This window comes from Pelodiscus sinensis, chromosome 1 (genome assembly GCF_049634645.1).
Source record: "Pelodiscus sinensis isolate JC-2024 chromosome 1, ASM4963464v1, whole genome shotgun sequence".
Classification (NCBI taxonomy): Eukaryota; Metazoa; Chordata; order Testudines; family Trionychidae; genus Pelodiscus; species Pelodiscus sinensis.
This window is the reverse complement of record NC_134711.1, coordinates 298,603,770-298,622,350: the sequence shown is the minus strand read 5'-3', so window position 1 is coordinate 298,622,350 and position 18,581 is coordinate 298,603,770. Positions and strand designations below refer to the sequence as shown.

At 42.5% G+C, this 18,581-nt stretch overlaps 1 protein-coding gene across 2 annotated transcripts in view; it reads right to left on the bottom strand.

Moving 5' to 3' along the window:
- KATNAL1 (katanin catalytic subunit A1 like 1) overlaps positions 1-18,581 on the bottom strand; it is a 47,072-nt gene that overhangs the window by 16,393 nt on the left and 12,098 nt on the right. For both annotated transcript variants that reach the window (XM_075919206.1, XM_075919207.1), the window contains exons 3-6: positions 17,738-17,898; positions 16,819-16,987; positions 7,937-8,064; positions 6,446-6,551 (exon numbers count right to left, since the gene is read on the bottom strand). In XM_075919206.1, coding sequence (XP_075775321.1) covers positions 6,446-6,551; positions 7,937-8,064; positions 16,819-16,987; positions 17,738-17,898 — 564 coding nt within the window. The remainder of the gene's footprint in view (positions 1-6,445; positions 6,552-7,936; positions 8,065-16,818; positions 16,988-17,737; positions 17,899-18,581) is intronic.

The window sequence follows — 18,581 nt, the reverse complement described above, 5'->3', positions numbered from 1 at the left end:
ACAAGAAGTCCAAGGCACAGCAGAGAAATGAATGCAGTTATACCAAGTCCCATGGTTAGTGGCCTGCAATGTTCCCACTAATCTTTTCCATCCATGTCTGGGATCTTTTTTCTGGTCAGAATACATTTTTATGTGCACTGAGACATGTGTGAATGTGCACCACCAGGAGAGACAAAAACCCAGCGGTAGATGCTCTGCTAATCAGCTGGGCAGCATCTGAATATCTCCTGAGTGGCTGCACAAGCACAGAGCTTACAGGGAACATTGGTAGCCTGAGCACCCTTCCATCTGCCATTCAGGTAAAAGAAGACAAGGTTGGAGAGCACTAGTCTCCTCTACATCAGTGCCTGTTTATTCACCGAAGTGTAAAAGACATTATGCATGGAGAAACAATGTTTCCATTTTCAGGGCCCAAATGGGGCTTGCTGGGGCTTGCTAATTATCCCTTGGAAGAGAGGCATTAGTTTTGAAATGACCCTTCATGGCATGGTCTCCTGAAAATGAGTGGTGGTAACAATCATTTCCCCTTCTGTAGTGGGGAGGGGGGGGAGTGGAGTAATTCTTGGTCATTAAATAATTAAAATAAAATTAGTCCAGACACTTTTAAATTCCAAATCAGCTCCTCCTTTCCGCACCCCCAGTCAGGAGATGGAAGACAGTGTTTTCTCCACTCAGCAAGATTCAGGGGGAAAAATAATATAGAGACACTAAGTGCTCTGCTGCCAAGAATAAGGTTTCTGAGCTGCTTTCTTTTACAAGTGCAAGATCTGATTACATGCTAACAAGACCTTACTAAGGTAAAGTCATACTGTGTTTCAAGGGGAATCAAATTAGATGGAATTAGATTTGCACATCATAATGTGCTTTGCAATTAATCTCTTACATAAAATACCACTACAATATCTGTTAAACATGATCCATGCGGCAAATTAAATTGTGTCTGTTCAACACAAAATTTACCGCAAGGAGCACAATGAATGACACAGAAGAATCTATAAAAACAAATCAACCGGGAATACAATTATTCAAAAATGTTTTCCCCCATATTCATCAAGTACCTTAGCCACTCTGTGCCTACATTTTCCATTAATCGTTAATACCTTTATTACCATTTAACACTTCGCTATTGCAAGCTCACATACACATTAATCAGTAAATTAAATTACAAATGTTCATATTCCTTCCAGAGGGCTGACAACTCTCTTTCCTTGATAAGGATGCCCAAGTTTTCCTAAGTGCCAATGCAGCAACTATAGGAGGTAAATAGACTCCTGTTCTGCAAGTTCATTCAGGCATTATCTGCAGCAGGGGCCAACGTTCCAGGGTAATTAAACCCTTACAGCAATACTAATGTACACGTGGATAACTAGATCAAATTCCCTGGCCTGTACAATACACCTCACTATTACACCCTTTACAATAATGAACTTGGGCTATAATAATCCTGGTCCTTGGATCCCCCACCAAAGCCCTGCTGCAGCTGCTGGGCTGGAGGAGCTCACAGCCCCTGCCACAGCCATAAGACTGGAAGAATTCTCTTTTGCTATAACAAACAAATGGCTTAGACCAGGGGTGGGCAATAATTTTCGCAGGGAGGCCACTCAATGAATGTTATGACTCCACACCTAGAAGGGCCAGGGCCTTGGGAGGAAGGGGTGGGGCTGGGACTAGCCTCCCCCCAGAGTTATTTAGGGCCCAGAGGCTTTGAAATAAAAGCACAGCAAAGAGCTCCCAGCCCTGCTGCTACAATGTTGCCTGACAGCTTCCCAGGGTTGCTGCTGCTATTAAAAAGGGTTGCAGCTCCAGCCAGAGAAGTGCCACAACTGGGAGCCATTTAAATAGGATCCTGCTGCCTGTAAATTTAGTTGCACGGGCAGCAGGATATAAATAGAAAGCATCCGTGGGCTGGATCAGGCCGCATCTTGCCCAATCCTGGCTAAGACCCTTCAACACAGTGAGGATGCACTGTGTGTATAAAGATACAGGAGATCAGACTAGATTATTTAATGAATCCTTCTGGAGTTTAAATCTGTTAACCACATGGTTTACACAATGCAACTTGATTTGCATCTGGGCAGAAAGAACTTGGATTGAGGCAGAGCTAAACAAGCACTGGTACAATGTGATTTGAATTAGGAAAGTTGTGTTCACATTAGGGGTTTACACCAGTGTGGCTACACTGAAGGCTAAAAGCTCACTGTGGATAAGGCTTCAATCTTAATAGCCATACAGGGGGCAAAGCTCTACCTTGAATAATACCCTTATTTAACCCCAGTGAATTCCAGGGGTCTAACTGCTCACTGTCTCACACCTTGGCTCACCACTTTTCCTTGCGTAAAAGGGGTGTAACATTACAAAATGAGAATGGTAGCATTTTACATCCACCTTGCACAAGCGTGAATGATCTCATAAAGCACAAAGCAGTGGGAGAATGATACCAACTGGGATGCATAAAATGTAAGGATCAATGCACAACGTGAGCCTGAATATCTAGCTAAGGATAACTCATTGGATCTCAAACATTTGTATTGGTGACCCCTTTCACACAGCCAACCTCTGAGTGCCACTCCGTTATAAATTAAAAATACTTTTTTTATTTAATAATATTATAAATGCTGAAGTGGGGTTTGGAGCTGGAGACTAACAGCTTGCTACCCCCCATGTAATAACCTCACAATCCCCTGGTGGGTCATCATGATCCTCCAGCTGAGAACCCCGCGCTAACCAGATGCACAAGGTTGGAAGGAAGAACATGAAGTACAAGCTGCTTTATCTCTATACCAACTATGAACCTGGAAGTTACTGCCCAGTTAAAATTCTTTGCAAACACAAAGCCTTCTTTATTCTTCCTCTTGGGCTCAGTTAATCCAGTGTTTTTCAAGAAGCTAAAATGGACTGCAGAGAGTCACAGGGTTATTTCTTGTTGTTACAACTATCACTAGTGGAGCAGTGGGATACCTATCTAAAGAAAGGACCTTCTTGGCACAGAGGTAGGTCAGAGAAAGGAAATAGCCGCTCTTGGATGTTCAGAAAGTGATGGCTGCAGAAACAGGGCACCTATAGTTAGTCAGGAAGAGTACCAACCTTTTCATGCTGCACATCATTTGATAAACACAGGCAGACTTGGGATTGTTCTGAGGAGGGTCTAAAACATCCAAGAGAAGATCTGGCTGCTCTTTCTCTGAACTGTGGCCCTGAATGCCAGGATCAAGTGCTGCTGCAACTGATCAGAGCAAGAAGCAACCCTCTCTTCAAGGTTTTTCACCACTGCAGTACAGTTACAGGGAGGGAGAACACACAAAGCTCTGTGTCAAAACAAATTAAATAAGAGTCACATCTTTACAAGTCACCAGTAAAATGCAGAGACTGAAAGTACATAATGGGCTCTTAGGAAATCAGTTCACATTTGCAACTGAATAGCGAAGAGGCAAAACTTGGAAGAATTGGAATCCATGTTTGTAACCATCTCATTTCCACAAGTGAAAACCTCAAGGGCTAGCATGTGGCTCCTGCAGCCAGAGCCATGTTACTTATTAGCTGGGTGCAAAGGAGCACTGACCAAAATGGGAGTTATCTGCCAAGTGCCAAGGCAAGGGCATTCTAGAGCAGTGATTACTACATCCTCCAAAATGGCTTCCACAGTGCAGGCACTGCTGGGTTCAGGAGAGAAGAAGGGCCCCGTTAGCATGTGAAGGGCCTCAGAAACACTAGCCTGCTCAGAGAGGGTTAACACATTGTCAGCTTCTTGCAGATCAAAGGGAAGAAGCAGCACTCCGGCTGTAAAAGGGAAGCCACAATCCCACCTTAAACTAGTAACTGGTTAGGTATTTAGCAGCAGGGAGTGGGGGGAATTGGGCAGATGATGAAATGCCTGAGAAGGTTGTTCAAGTAGGACTGCTCACACATTTAACATTAACCACATGCTTAAGTGTTTTGCTGAATCAGAGCCAGAGAGGAGATATTCAATAGGAAATATCTTCCTGGACTTCATCATCAGGACTAACTCAATGAAGGGACAAGCACACAACTGTGTCCTCACAAGTCATACCCTGAATAAGGAACAATCAGTCCTATGCCAGAAGCTAGGTCATTTTATGCTTCCTCGACATTTTTTTTTAAGTTGTCTCAGCTACTCTGGATCAATCCCACATTTGTTAAGAAATTAACCATCCTTGCTAAATAAATGTGTATTTTAGGCTATTACTCAGAAGCAGATCCATGTCTCTTGGGGCCCTGGGCCAAAGCCAGGGGGAGGGCCCTAGTACTAGGGATGCAAAGGACTAGTCGACTATTCAATAAGAAAATGCTTACAGGATAGTCAACAAGATAGTCGACTAGTCTCTATCCCCTCCCCCGCTGCTACCCATCAGAGAGAGGCAGCAAGATGAAGGGAAGAAGGGGGGGTATTTAAAAGCAGCAGTGCTGCATGGAGTCTGTAGTAAGCTGCTCCGTGCAGCACTGCCACTTTGAATGCTGTGGGGAGCCCAGGATCAGCTGGGGACTCTTCAGCTGAACCCAAGCTCTGTGGCACTGCCATTTTGAAATGCCAGGTAGAGCCCGGGATCAGCTGAGGATTGACCTTGGGCTCCACACGGCATTTCAAAGCAGCAGTGCTGCTTGGAGCCCAGGATTAGTTGGGGACTCAGCTTTGAAAAGTACAAGAGTCCCCAGCAGGGGGCTTTTGTGTATTTCAAAGAGGAAGCATAGCATAGAGCCTGAGGCAAGTAGAGGACTCTACCCCACTGCCCCCAGGTTCCATGCACACTACTGCTTTGAAATGCACAAGAGCCCCTGGTGGGAACTCTTGTGCATTTCAAAGCTGGCACACCACGTGGAAGCAGCAGGGGGAGGGGGAGGTGAGATGGGGGAGGGAGAGACTAGTCGACTATCCTGTTGCTTATTGGATAGTCAGCTAGTCGACTAGTCCGTTACATCCCTAGTACCAGGGCCCTCCCACTAGCTTTGGCCCAGGGCCCCCAGGAGACATGAATCTGCTTCTGAGTATTAGCCTAAAATACACATTTATTTAGCAAGGATGGTTAATTTCTTAACAAATGTGGGTTCATCGACTACTCAACTAGCAAATTAATCGCTCCTTCACATCCCTACCTGGTACCAGAATTGTGGCCGTGCCTCACCCTTCCACCTGAGGCCCTGCCTCATCCTGCCCTTTCCTGGTTCCACCCACAATCCTGCCCACCACTTCTCCAGTAGCTTCGCCCCATTCCACCCACCATACCCCTTTTCCCATGGCCCCACCTGCCACCTGCTCCTTCCCACCACAACCCACAGTTGCAGCACCAAGACTGGAGACACTCTATCCCCCTGCCGTTACTCCAGCTTTGGGGCTGCAGTGGCAGGAGATTTTATGGGGTCCCAAATTGGCTAGGGACCCAGCGATCCATGAGATAATCCACGACTGCTACCTACTATATATTTGAGAAAGTCTGTGTGTGTATCTGTCCATCCCTCCGTCTGCGAGTCTGTTTGTTCAAGAATTCCTCCTAAATGATAAGCGCTAGGACCACCAAATTTGGTATGCAGCTTCCTCCTATCACACGTCAAAAGGAAAGTCAGGGTTTGGTTGTGCCACGACAACGGGTCTGGCTTTGAATGTGATTGTTTCTCATAAAACAGGAAGGGAGAGGTTTGCTGGCAGGGACAGTTTTGCTGTAGAATGGGATGGGGAACCTTTTTGGGTCAGGGGTTGCTGACCCACAGACAAAGCAGTCGGGGGCCGCACACAATGAGAAGCAAAAAAAAAAAAAAACCCCTCACTGATGTGGCCCCCAACTAAGGCCACATTCCCCTCGCATCCCAGAACACCAGTAGATTGTGTGTGCTCCAGCCCTGGGGGGAGGAGAGGCAGCAGAAGGGTTGGGGAAGAGGAGCGCTGAGCCTCAGGAGCCAGATCCAGGCAAGCCAGGAAGGGTATCCAGTCCCCAAACCTTAGGTTCCCCCATCCCTGCTATAGAATGACCACAGGAGAACAGCAAGGGGCCAGAGATGGGGACCAGAACAGCAGGGGCCGGGGTGGAGAAAGGGACAGCAGTCTGTGTGTCTGTCTGATCCCCAGCTGGGGACATGCACCCCTTCCTACGTTGTGACCGCTGCAGCAGCCATGGACTGGTGCTTCTCACCTGGCCCCAAGCTGCTGCAGTGAGAGAAGGCTGAGTTTGTCCTCTCTCTCAAGAGCAGCCTGCATGCTGAACCCCTCATCCCAAGCTTCATCCCAGAGCAATGATTTAAATGAAGAAAAACAAAACATTATTTCAGTTAAGGACCCAAGCAATGCTAGGTAAATCCTCTAATTATGCAATATTATAGCTATACATAGTACATATATCATCAATACAAGGAAACATGAGCACAAATGTTTACATACAGAGTGCTTAGCATATATGAAAATACCATGTATGACCACTCCCAAGAATGTGGTCCTCACCTTCCAAGGCCTTCTGATCCCCTTGAAAAAATCAGGCATCCACATTGGCAGAACAACTGCTTCCCTTAATAATTTCTTGGCTTCTTCCAAATCTGCTATGTCATCCCTGTGAAAGACCAGCACAAATTTACAAAGCACATTTCTTACTTTGTTTTTAAGACACAAAAGATGAGGGAAAAAAGTCTTTTATTTACAACTATCCTTTTTATTATGCTAGTGTGTTCCCACTAAGAAGAATGCTATAATTCTGTGGCCTTAAAATAATCTCTCCTGTGACATGCAGAAAAAAAATTACTTTCTGCTAATGCTACTACAGTACTCAATTAAAAAATGGTTTAGCTCACATGATCATCAGGGATCACAGTTTTCTGTGATAAAAAAAAACAACCAAAACTACCTAATAAAGAAAAAAAATCTAAGTTTGCCCGTGGATAAAATTGCCTCGCTGCAGCACACAGTTGAACATTACTGATACACAGTAGTACCCTGATTAGCCAAGCTTCCACTTTCTTCTTCACATTAACTGAACTGCCAGCTGCCTGGGACAGAAACAGGAATAAGAAATAAGGGTGTGTCTAGACTACAGGGATCTGTTGACAAAAGTGGACTTTTGTCGACAAAGCTATACCTGCATCTACACTACCACCGAGTTCTGTCGACATAACGTCGACAGAACTCAGCAGTGTTGTTGACGGCGGTAAACATCATTCTATGAGGAATAATGCCTTTTGTCGACAGAGTTCTGTTGACAGAAGGCGTTATTGCATCTACACTGTCCTTTGCGGCTTGCTTTGTCAACAGAACTGGATGTAGTCTAGACGCTCTTTGTCGACAGAAGCTTTGTCAACAGCATCTGTCGACAAAACCTCTGTCGACAAAGCCTGTAGTCTTGACGTACCCTAAGGGCTAGAAAGCACTTTGCCATGTCTCCTGATTATCCCAATTTTTGATGAACGGATCTGGCCCTGGTCCCAATTAGATTAGATAAACAGGATTTCACTGTAAATTTAAAGTGCAGCCAAAAATCAGCCACAAAGGAGGGGAGGTGGCGCGCACTGAATAACTGACACTAACACTTTCAGTAAAGTGTAGTTGATCATTAATATAATTTTTTTTTTTTTTACAAATTACAAAAACTAACGATTCTGTGTCAAAACACAAATTCCACATTTTCCCTTCTTTTCCTATGTCAAATTAATTTTAGGATCCTTGGTTGGTCATCAAAACACTTTTTAACATTCTCTGGGGTTGCATTTAGGCTTTTGATGAAGCACTTGTAATGGATATTTTTTGCACATAATATTGGTTAAGAATGAAAGTCTTATTCTGCACTCAAATTAGTGCAAAATTAGAACTGGAAAGCTCTTGTTTCCCCTATGTGGAAAGTTGTGGCTGCTTGCCATTTTAAGAGTTAAACCCTCCATTTAATGAGAAGATATGCTCTTTCCCCTCCAACCTGGCTAAAGAATTTAGCTGAGAAAATCCTCATACCAATGAATGCTTGGATTTCTTGATACAATGTCCCTTTCCAGTGCTTCAACCAGGTCTTTATCGTACCCTGCTCCATCAAATTTCTGAATTTCCCCATCACCAGCACCTTCCTGCGGAATTTTCTTTCCCTAGGAACATTAAGAAATCACAGGAATGTATACTGAAACTTACTTGTAAACAGCTCCAAGATTTGAATCAGAGTAAAATTGGTCAGTTGCTACTATGTTTAAGCCAAGAGAAATTTCAGATTTTTACAGAGAACTGTAGCTGTCTTATTCCTGCAACAGTCGAGGCTCACAATATTTTTACATCTCCACCGTCTCCAGATACTTGTCACTATAGTCAGTCCAATAAATGTGCTATAGTGACACATTTCTTTCATAAAAGGATATTACATTGATAAAGTCACAAAATTAGCTTTAAACTTTTTTTTAAAGTTCACACACTAGAAGTAGTAAGTCACCCTTTAGACTAACAGCACACTGCTTGTGATGTTCAACTCACAAGGCAAATGCAGCAATAGCCAAGCCATGCAAACCCTGTCATGACATAATGCTTTATTAGATCCTGGCCAAGTTTAACCAAAGGTGCATTTTGATTGGCTAGCTGGACCCGATAATGTAATATCTGCTAGATCTGCTAGCAGAAGTATGCAGCTAGACCTTACCACCACCACCAAGAATTTAAAAATCATTACACCTCTTCTCTTTAACTGGAGAAATAAGATTTCCTCTTTTCCTCTCTCCTGGTTTTTAAGAGATATTTGATTTATTTATTTCAACATAGCAGGGACTTAAAGAAAAGATCTTCCCTGCTTGGCTGCTTCCCTTCCCCAATCCCAATAATTCTCCATTTCCTGTTCCCTTTCCCTGCCTCACAACACAATTCCCCATACAGCCAGGATGTTTTGAAGTGTATTTAAAGGGAAAGCATAGGAAGTCCTAAAGCCACTCAAATTTCTGGTTCCTGACTGGAAAGTCCAGTTACTGCAGGTGGGGAGCAAGGAGTTGCCTGTCGCCCGTCTCTGAAGCAGCCGGTCCCATAGCAGCATGCATGCACCAGCTCATGTGGCCCCTTTGGAAGCTCGTGGTCAGCAGGGCTGCAGCAAAGGAGAGCATGGGAGCTCACGACAAGCAGGGAAAGGGGCTCCCTAGTGGGCCCAGAATGTTCTGCAGGAGGGAAGGAACACAAGATGCCCCACCAGGCTGTGCTTCCCCCAGCCACACACGAGCCCTCCTTGCTGGCCTTCAGCTGCCTAAGCGTCCAGGGAAAGGGACTGCTAGTAGGGTTGCCTGGTATCCGGTTTTGAACTGGACAGTCCAGTATTTGAGCTTTCTGTTCGGGAAACAAATTGAGAAAATATAAATGAGAAAATATAAATGTCCGGTATTTTCTAAATAAGATGTAATGTAGATTGTGAGGTAATGTCATGTGTGTCTGGTATTTTTGTTGAAACCATCTGGCAACCCTAGCTGCTGGGCAGGCCATGCAGGAGGAGGCGGGGTCTGCAAATCCCATGGGGCTGCTTACACTGGAGCTAAGGGGATGAGCAGTGGGAAGAGTAGGTGAGAGAAGAGTGAGCAAAAGCTTGGTGAAAAGACAGAGCAAGGGCGTCAGTTTTCAGAAACTAGAGAGCTGGCAGCCTTACATTTCAGCTTATTTATTATTTTAACTGAAGGATCATCTAGTGTTCAGAGCTGCCCAATAATTGGATAGAACAGGCTCAGGCCCAAACTGATGATAATCTCCAAAATTAATAGTTCCATGGCTCTTGGGGGTGAAGCAGTATTTTACTTCTGAAACAACACTTCTTATCCTCCTCTTCTAACACTTCAATAGGGAACTACCTCCCCTCCCAGCCCAAAACCAGGGCTAAATGGAGCCCAAGGAGGAGCTGCACTGCTTTTAAGTGAACTAGGCCAAACTGGAAGTTGGTTTAGAGCTCCTAACACAGGCTCTAAGTACTATTAACAAAAAATAAAAGTATCCCAGCTGCCCCAGAAAAACAGCCTATGAGAAAGAGGACAGAGACAGCCTAGGGCAAGGGTGGGCAATAATTTTTGACCAGGGGCCACTTCTAAAATTTCTGAAGTGGTCCCCGGTCAAAAATTATTTTTTGAAGTGGCCCCAGGCTGCCCAGGAAGGGGCAGGGCCTAAGGCGGAAGGCGCACGGCCAGGGCACTTCCATGCTTCCCTGCCCACAGACCCTGATTGGCCTGGGGTGGGGGAGCATGAAGTCTTTGCCCCCAGCCTCCCTGCGAGAGAACTACCACCTGTTCTGAACAACTGGCAGTTTCCTCTAGGTGCCCTGGCCCCTGGCGGTGGGAGGAGACTTTGCCCGCTCCCCCCACCCCACCAGGGGTTGGGGACAGGGGAAGCATGCAAAGTCTCCTTCCGCCCTGCCCCAGTCCTGCAAGGAGTGCGCAGTGCTTAGAAGTGCCACGCTCTCCCTACCCCCAAGCCCTGATTGGCCCGGGGGTAGGGGAGCACACGAAGTCTCTCGCTCCCTGCCCTTGGGCACGTGGCGCTTAAGAGTCAATCCCGGCAGTTGACTCTAAGCGCCACACGCTCCCCAGTCCTTAGGCCCTGATTGGCCCGGGGGCAGGGGAGTGGCAGGGCCTTCACGAGCTGGATCAACCCACTTTGTGGGCCAGATCTGCCATGGAGGCCCTTTTGCCCACTCTTGACATAGGTAGAGAGGGAGTCAGAGAGACAAATAAGCTAGCAGAGGGGAAAGATAATAGCTGAGAGACAGTTAATGCCCCTTCCCTTTGCCCATTAACCTACATGCCCTTCATGCAACAATCTGTGCTCTTCTGGTTCTTTCAACTCTCACTTTTAATTACAAAAGTGATCCCAGCTTAGTTTTCATTATAGCAAGAAGCAAGCTGAAAGTTGCATGGGGACCAGAACTGCTGTCAAAATGAGAGTCAGGAAGAAAAGGTACTATGAGAAGGGACGCATAGTGTAGAAAATACTTCAAAGACAGGAGTTATCTAACTACCTATATAGGCAACAATAGCATTATTCGCAGCAACAAAAAGGTGTTTGCATTCTTTCTCTCTTATCCCCCTATTATGAACTTTTTTGTTTTAAACACAGTGGAAGGATTTGCTATTGCCCTTAAAAGCTGATTTTAAGACGATTTTAAAATGAAAACAAAATTAAACCAAGCTGTAATATCAGTAAATCAGGGGATCCTTCCATAAGCTACTGGTGCACTGCAAAAGTAACTGAAAGACACAAGGCTGAACATTGTATCAGTGGTATTTTCCAACATCTGGCAAACCAGAATGTAGATTATTGCTATGCAAAAAGATGGTACACAAATCAACAAAATACTGCAGAAGATAACTTGTGATCTGTGTCATGAAAACAAAAAAACAGACAAGGCCAGAGAACCATCCACCCAGCTGCTGCATGCTGGGAGCATGCCAACAACAACAACTTTATTTATCCACTTGCACTAAGACCATTACATAACCATGTGATTACTATAAACAACCACAGGGTGGCAGTAGAAAAGGAAAAACCTGAACAAAAGAAGTGGTAAGGATACTACAAGTACTATCTAAAAATAACTGCATACATAAATCAATTTTATGCTAAACAATAATAAAATATAGACGAGTTACAGGCTCTCATCTTCACTTCATAGTCCTCACACACAGCTTTCACAAGCTGGCACTCTTCTAGCACAACAAGCATTCTCAACTGTATGCACTTTTTTATACGATAAATCATTTATACATACTAAGCAAACACATCTGAAATTTTCTCTCCGAAGTAGAACTTAACTTTTTAAACAACGTCATGTTCTAACAATCTGTTCTGACACAACTAATTTGAATTTCCTGCAGCCATAGAGTTAGTTTTGAACTAAATGCCACTTTGCAGATGTTTTGACAATCTTAGTCGAGAAGTCATGATGAAAGAGGAAGTTACTTCCTGTAATTGGAGGTTCTTCAAGGTGTGTGGTCCCTATTTATATTCTATATGTTGGTGCACCTGCGTGGCATGCACCTGAGTCCAGAAGTGTTTCTTATCAGTGTCTGTTGACCTGCACGTGCATAGGGACACCCCATCATGCTCTCAGCTGAGGCTATAATAGGTTATGCAGGTCAATCTCTCACCAATGTCCCTTTTACTGTAGTGCAATCTCAACCGTGGCAGAGGTCTTGGGGGTGGGTACTGTAATATAAATAGGGACTACACCTCTCAAAGAACCTCCAGTTACAGGAAGTAACTTCCTCTTCTTCGAATGATGATCCCTACATGTATTCCCTGTGGGCATTCAACTAGCAGTCATCAGCATGGAAATGCAGTCCGCAGTATAATTTGGCCTACAGCAGCCTCAGTACCTGCTGCTCATATGATGACATAGTGGGCAATGAACATGTGAATGGGGTCTCAGGTAGCTGCATTACAAATCTGTTGCCATGAGACCTCTGCAAGGCAGGCCAGTGTGGCTGCTTGTGCTTGCACAGAATGCACTCTGACTCCATCAGGCATGGGAACATTGGACTGTGTGTGGCTTTTGCAGATGTACCCAAAGACCCATTTGTAAATTCATTAGGAGAAGGGGACTTGGCCCTCAGATCAGTGAGCATTCACCACATATAGTTTTGGTGATGTGCAAAAGGAGCAAGTCCTATGGAGACAAAACGCCAGTGCACGGCAGACATCATCCTGTCCACATGGGAGGCCTGTGGTTCGAGGCAGAAAACAGGTAGGTAGATGCAGTAATTTAGATGGAACTTCAACACTATTTTTGGAAGGAATTTAGGTTGTAATTGTAAAGGATATTTTGTCCTGGTGGAAGATAGTGTAAGAGAGATCTGCCATCATAGCCACCAGTTCACTGACCTATCTAAATGAGGTGATGGCTACCACCTTCATGGACAGGTGGGAGAGGGAGCACATTGCCAGGAGCTTTAAGGGTGGCTTTGTGAAAGGAGAGATAATAAGATTAAGGTCGCACAGGAGTTGGGTTTGAATACTAAGGAGTATGCATTGAATAAACCCTTCATGAAAATGAACAGTCGTAGGAGGTGTAACAAAATAAAGGGCTTGTCTACGTGGAGCAATAATGAGGACAACAGAGGTATAATTTCTAAAGCACAATAATGTGTTGCGCATTAATTGGTCTGTGTGGACCCTGCTGGTTCACAATAAAAGTTCCTTAGTGCACTTAACAGTAGTGCTGTTTGAAACAGTACTAAGTTAAAGTGCCCTGGAGAACACTGCAAAGAGATCATGCATTACATTGCAGACTAGAGTAATGAGTAATGTATAACATATACATTACTAATTACAAAATATACAAAAAGACCCCTGGAAAATCCTGATTTTTGGACACTATATAAAACCCCAAAATTGCTAAAAATAAGCCCTGAAAAACATAATAAATGAACCCTTAAAAATAGAAACCCTACAGTTTGAGTATCATTTTGGCAGAACAGGGCATTTTATTACTTATCCACACCTGAAATAAAGCAAGATTTAAAATATTTCCAGTTTTCATATACAGGCAGTCCCCGGGTTACATGGATCCGACTTACATCGGATCCCTACTTACAAATGGGGTGAAGCAACCCCGCACTAGCTACTTCCCCCAGCAGACCAGGGAGACGCGAAGCTAGCGCTCCCCCCAGCAGACCAGGGAGACGCGGAGCGGCTTTTCTCAACAGACACCTCAGCTTGAGAATAAAGGACTGAGGGAAGTGAGGTGTGGGAGAATAAAACTGAGCTCTGGAGAAATGTTTGGCTAGAGTTTCCTCTACAATATGTACCAGTTCCGACTTACATACAAATTCAACTTAAGAACAAACCTACAGTCCCTATCTTGTACGTAACCCGGGGACTGCCTGTACAAAGAAAAGACTAATAATAATACAAATAAACCCAATTCTGAAACCCTTACTTGGTTGATTAGTCTAGCAAGTTGCTCCATTATTAATGTAAATGGGATTACTCACAGATTTAAAGATTAGTTGCCCAAATAAGGTCTGAGTTATATATTCATGGGTGGCTCTGAATACTTTTCCAGGCATAACAGCATCTCCTTTTGTAGCATTAGGTGGGTAGAAGTACTCTGCATAGCTTTATGGTGGCTTCCCTATTAGAAGATATTAATCTAATTTTCACAGTATTCTGAAACATTCTCCTATGGCACTATACATTCTTAGTATCATACATATGTTGCCTATTTAAAATAAACCACTGGGCAGAAAGGCTCAAATTCTGGACGATATTCCAGCAGGGGGCACCATGACAACCAGCCTGAAGACTTCCAAGACCTTAAATTAAAAAAAACTAACACCACACTTGGGAAGCAGCATTTCAAAGGGATGCTGGAGCATAACCACTATTGGAGTGGGCTCTCTAAGAGTAGAATTATTAATCATGTAGAATCATAAACATGTGTATTGCTTTGTAGGCAAATAAAGGACAAACTCCCTGACCCATCTTATAATCAGATTTGGAGAATTTGTTATGTGGATTGGAAAAGGGATGGTTACAAACGTACAAGATGAGTTTGTTCTTTTGGCTACACATCCAGAAAAAGAAGCATTTATAAAGCATAAGCCAGTGCTAGCTACAGTCAGTCTCACTGCAGCCAATGTTTTACTGAATGAAAATCTTCACAACTTCTAACAAGAGCAGGCCAGGCAACCAAACAGATCCTGTTTAAAATACAACATTCAGTCATTTTAGAAATCTCACTGCATGCTGTAGAGAAGCATGATTTAGAGCAACAAGTGTCTATTAAGCAGCCAACAGAATTTTAATCATCATGTGCCCTTCTCCAGTAACATTTAAAAATAAATGGAACATAAGCAGCAACTGATCTCATGTCAATTGACGTGCTGACAAAAAGAAGTATGCTAATTTCAGCTCCATTCCAAACACTAGATGACATCAATGCTTATTAGCAGACAAGGATAAAACTGAATAAATGTATGTTCTTGCTTATATTAGGTATCAGTGCGAACAGAAGCTTTTACAAATATTCAGATAAAATCAATTTTAAAAAGTGAATTACTATATGAAATATATTTCTATTTATGATGCTTCTCTGTCTGGCTTCCCTGCTGTAGACTGTTGATAGTATTAGTCCCAGCATAGGCTCCACTAGTACCAGAACAGGCTCACTCATAGTAAATCCTTATAATGCTCCTTACCAGACCCTTTGTTGTGTGCATGATTTTATCCTCAGAAGCAAGATGTGAATGCTTAGATGCCTGGTGTAATAAACTGATCACACAACATGATTCCAGTTCCTCATTTAATTGGCGGAACTGTAAACAATTTTCACAGTTCTTTAAATGCTTTTTATAGCGTGCAGAGCATTCACTTGTTATTGTAAATCTTGCTGTTCTAAGTATGCAGAGAGATATTTCTAAAATGATTCAACTTTACATTTCAAAATTAATTTGGTGGGTTGTTCCCTAGTACTATTAGAAGACTATATCAGAAGAACTTGTGACAACCAGTGGTACTGCTTAACATGCTCTTCTACAAAATAAAAAATTACTGATACAAGGATGGCTTTTGTCTATTCCTTGACAGTGCAGGATTCTCCCCATAAACCCTCTCATTCCTGAGTATTTAGTGTATAACTATGAAAACTTCCTAACTCGCCAGTCACAACCTATATTATACCACACACTCAAATAGGTAAGCTTCCATATCTCACAAAAGCCATCTCATTATGCTCCAGTCTTGTATTGTTTATACTGGTAACTCAGAGAGCAACCATGAGCCACAAGTGGCTCTTTAATGCATCTCCTGGGGTTCTTTGTAGCACATGATATTACAACATAGCGTTATTTAATTTTTAACCAATCAGGATGCTTCTGTTAGGTTAACCAATTAAGTTATTAACTTATTTGCTATGAAAATAATATATAAGTATATAAAAACTTAGTAGTTCCCTGTTGTACTGTTTAAATATGACTAGTGCTATAAAAAATAGTAAACAAAACAATGAATCCACACTACTGTGCCTCTTTTGGCTAACTGGCTCCTGAACCACTGAGATCTGAGTATCACCATGGATTATATGGATTCCTGATAGTGACTCCACAGTTAAGGCTGTAACGCAGTTCCAGCTATATACACATCTTACTTTCTCAAAAAATCCTTTTGAAATGTCTTTTACAGTTATATGTTGGTGAATCAGTTCCTACTTTCCTCTCTCTTACTCTAGTATTTTCTTTTCACAACAAACCTTTTAAAAAACTAAATTCAAATCCCAATCCATTTGAATTCAGAACCCCCAGTGTTTTTCAAAGAAACGTCAACCTCTAAGCGTTTTGTTATTTATAATAATCTTATAAATGATAAGATTCTTAATGCTTTTGGTACCTCTCCACATGCTAGTTAAGAACATTGCTAAAAATACTTTTGTAAATAGTTATAGACCACTGCAGAATTTACAAAACACTTTCAATTGTTTTAATTCATCTTAATTTAAATCCTCTAGAACATTAATAAAATTGCATAATATCTCTCTGATCTCACTTCTATATTCTTTACTTGGCCCAATTCTGATCTCTTTTACTGAATAGAATTTACTTCTCATTTAGAATATTATACCAGAGATTAGAATCAGGCTTATAAACCTTGCTGAAATGGGCAAAAAAAACAAAGCTCCGGTAAACTGTGCTGTTATGAAAAACCTTCCTGATTAAAAACAGCGCTGAGAGTTTAAAGCAGTAACCAGCTTTGTGATATTACAACTGTAATACGTTGTTTGTCCATGATCTGATATAGACCCTCTACATCAGCCCTTGCTTTAGAAAACTTAAGTTTTTGCTCATTTAAAAAAAATGCTTCCCCTCTGCACACACAATTCCCCTTCCCTTCCCAATTCTTACCTTATCCTCTCTCCCTTTAGCTCTAGATTCCCTGTCTCGGCTGCTGGTAGGCTTTTCACTTTTTGATATTGGGTGTGCTCTGCCCACAGGCCCTCGCGGCTGCAATCCCGGTGATTCTTTCCTCAAAGGTTTAACTTCTCGGTTGGGACGCTTTATCTGAGGTGGAGCTCTAGCAAAGAAAGAAAGACAGACAGACAGAAAGAAAATGCTTTAATATTTCACTAACTCCGCTGAATCACTATGAAAGCCAAAAGAATCAAAATTCCATCTTGTCATTCATTCTCCTCCATTTGTCATTTAGGGGCCTGATCTAAAGCCCAATGAATTCAATAGGAGTATTTTCATGGACTACAGTAGGATTTTTGGATCAGGGCCTAGCTCTGGAAAGCATCACTTTATCTGCAGATTTCTTTCAGTATCAAAGCAGTGCCTGAAACTTGGCTTGAGGTAATATATTATATTCCTAAGGCCATACCTTAATCACTACTGACTCAAAAATAGCCGCTGTTGAGACTAGCAAATAACCCTTCCTACAGGTCATGAATCTACGAGTGGTGGATTTAATAGGTCTTTTCTATCTGTAATTGTAATGATTCTGAGACATTTATAATATTGCACATAAAGAATTTTGTGCAATATCATCGAAAGTCAAGAAAAATCAGTTCTGGCAACATTAACAAACTGTGCAATCTGCATACATACACCTTACTACACAAACCCATGCCATAAAAGTCCAACACACCTTCTTCCACTGTACAAACACACCCAATTCCTCAAAAATCATCCCAACATTTGAACAGCAGAATTCTTTTTAGGTAACAATAGAGTCTCAAAAAAATCCACATGTCCGATGGTAAGAAAGATGGATGTTCAAGGCTGGAGTTAAGGTTTGAACTATTCCAGCCTACTTCCCAGTTACCTGTGCTCAGCTGGAACTGGAGGTGGCCAAACCACAGGATCCCTAAATGGTTCATCTTGACAGGAGACAGGAATATCTGTAGGTTTGTCTATTTTAAAACTCTCTAACGTGTTGACTATACTCTTCACTTGCTCATATTCCTCCAGTAATTCTTGCCGGACCTTCAAAATAAACAACTGATTTCAGAAAAAAAGAGTGGGTGTTGTGTTTTTTTAAAAAACTTTTGCACAGGTCTTTTTTACAGCATCTCAACTTACAACAGTTAAAAAAAAGTGTTGAATGTTTATTACCATGGAGTAAATTAACATATAAAAAGAACTAAGCAGCAGTTCTCAAACATGTGACTACTCCCATTACACTTTAAAGGAATCTCGAGATTATGAACTGCGAGATCCATGCACTGATATTGTATAAAACTTGATCAAAATGTTAACTTCTACAAGTGAATCATCACAATACATTCAAAGCACCAGCAAATGTTTTCAGTGACAGACATAAGACGAGGGAAATAGAGGCTGAATACTGGATAGACTAGGTTAAAAGAAGGCAACAGAAGAAACTGGGAATGTGACTTTTATAATTTTTCAGTATTACTGTTCATGTTGGCCACAGGATACAAGAGAATCAAGGTGAGTGAGATAATACCATTTACTGGACCAACTTCTGTTGGTGAAAGAGACAAGTTGACCTGATAAAGAGCTCTGTGGAGGTCAAAAAGCTTGTCTCTTTCACCAAAAGATGTTGGTCCAATAAAAGATATTATTTCACCCACATTGTCTTACTTTTATAATGGAAGTCTCATTGTGAAGTTAGACACTTATAATGTATGTCTGAAACTTCCATT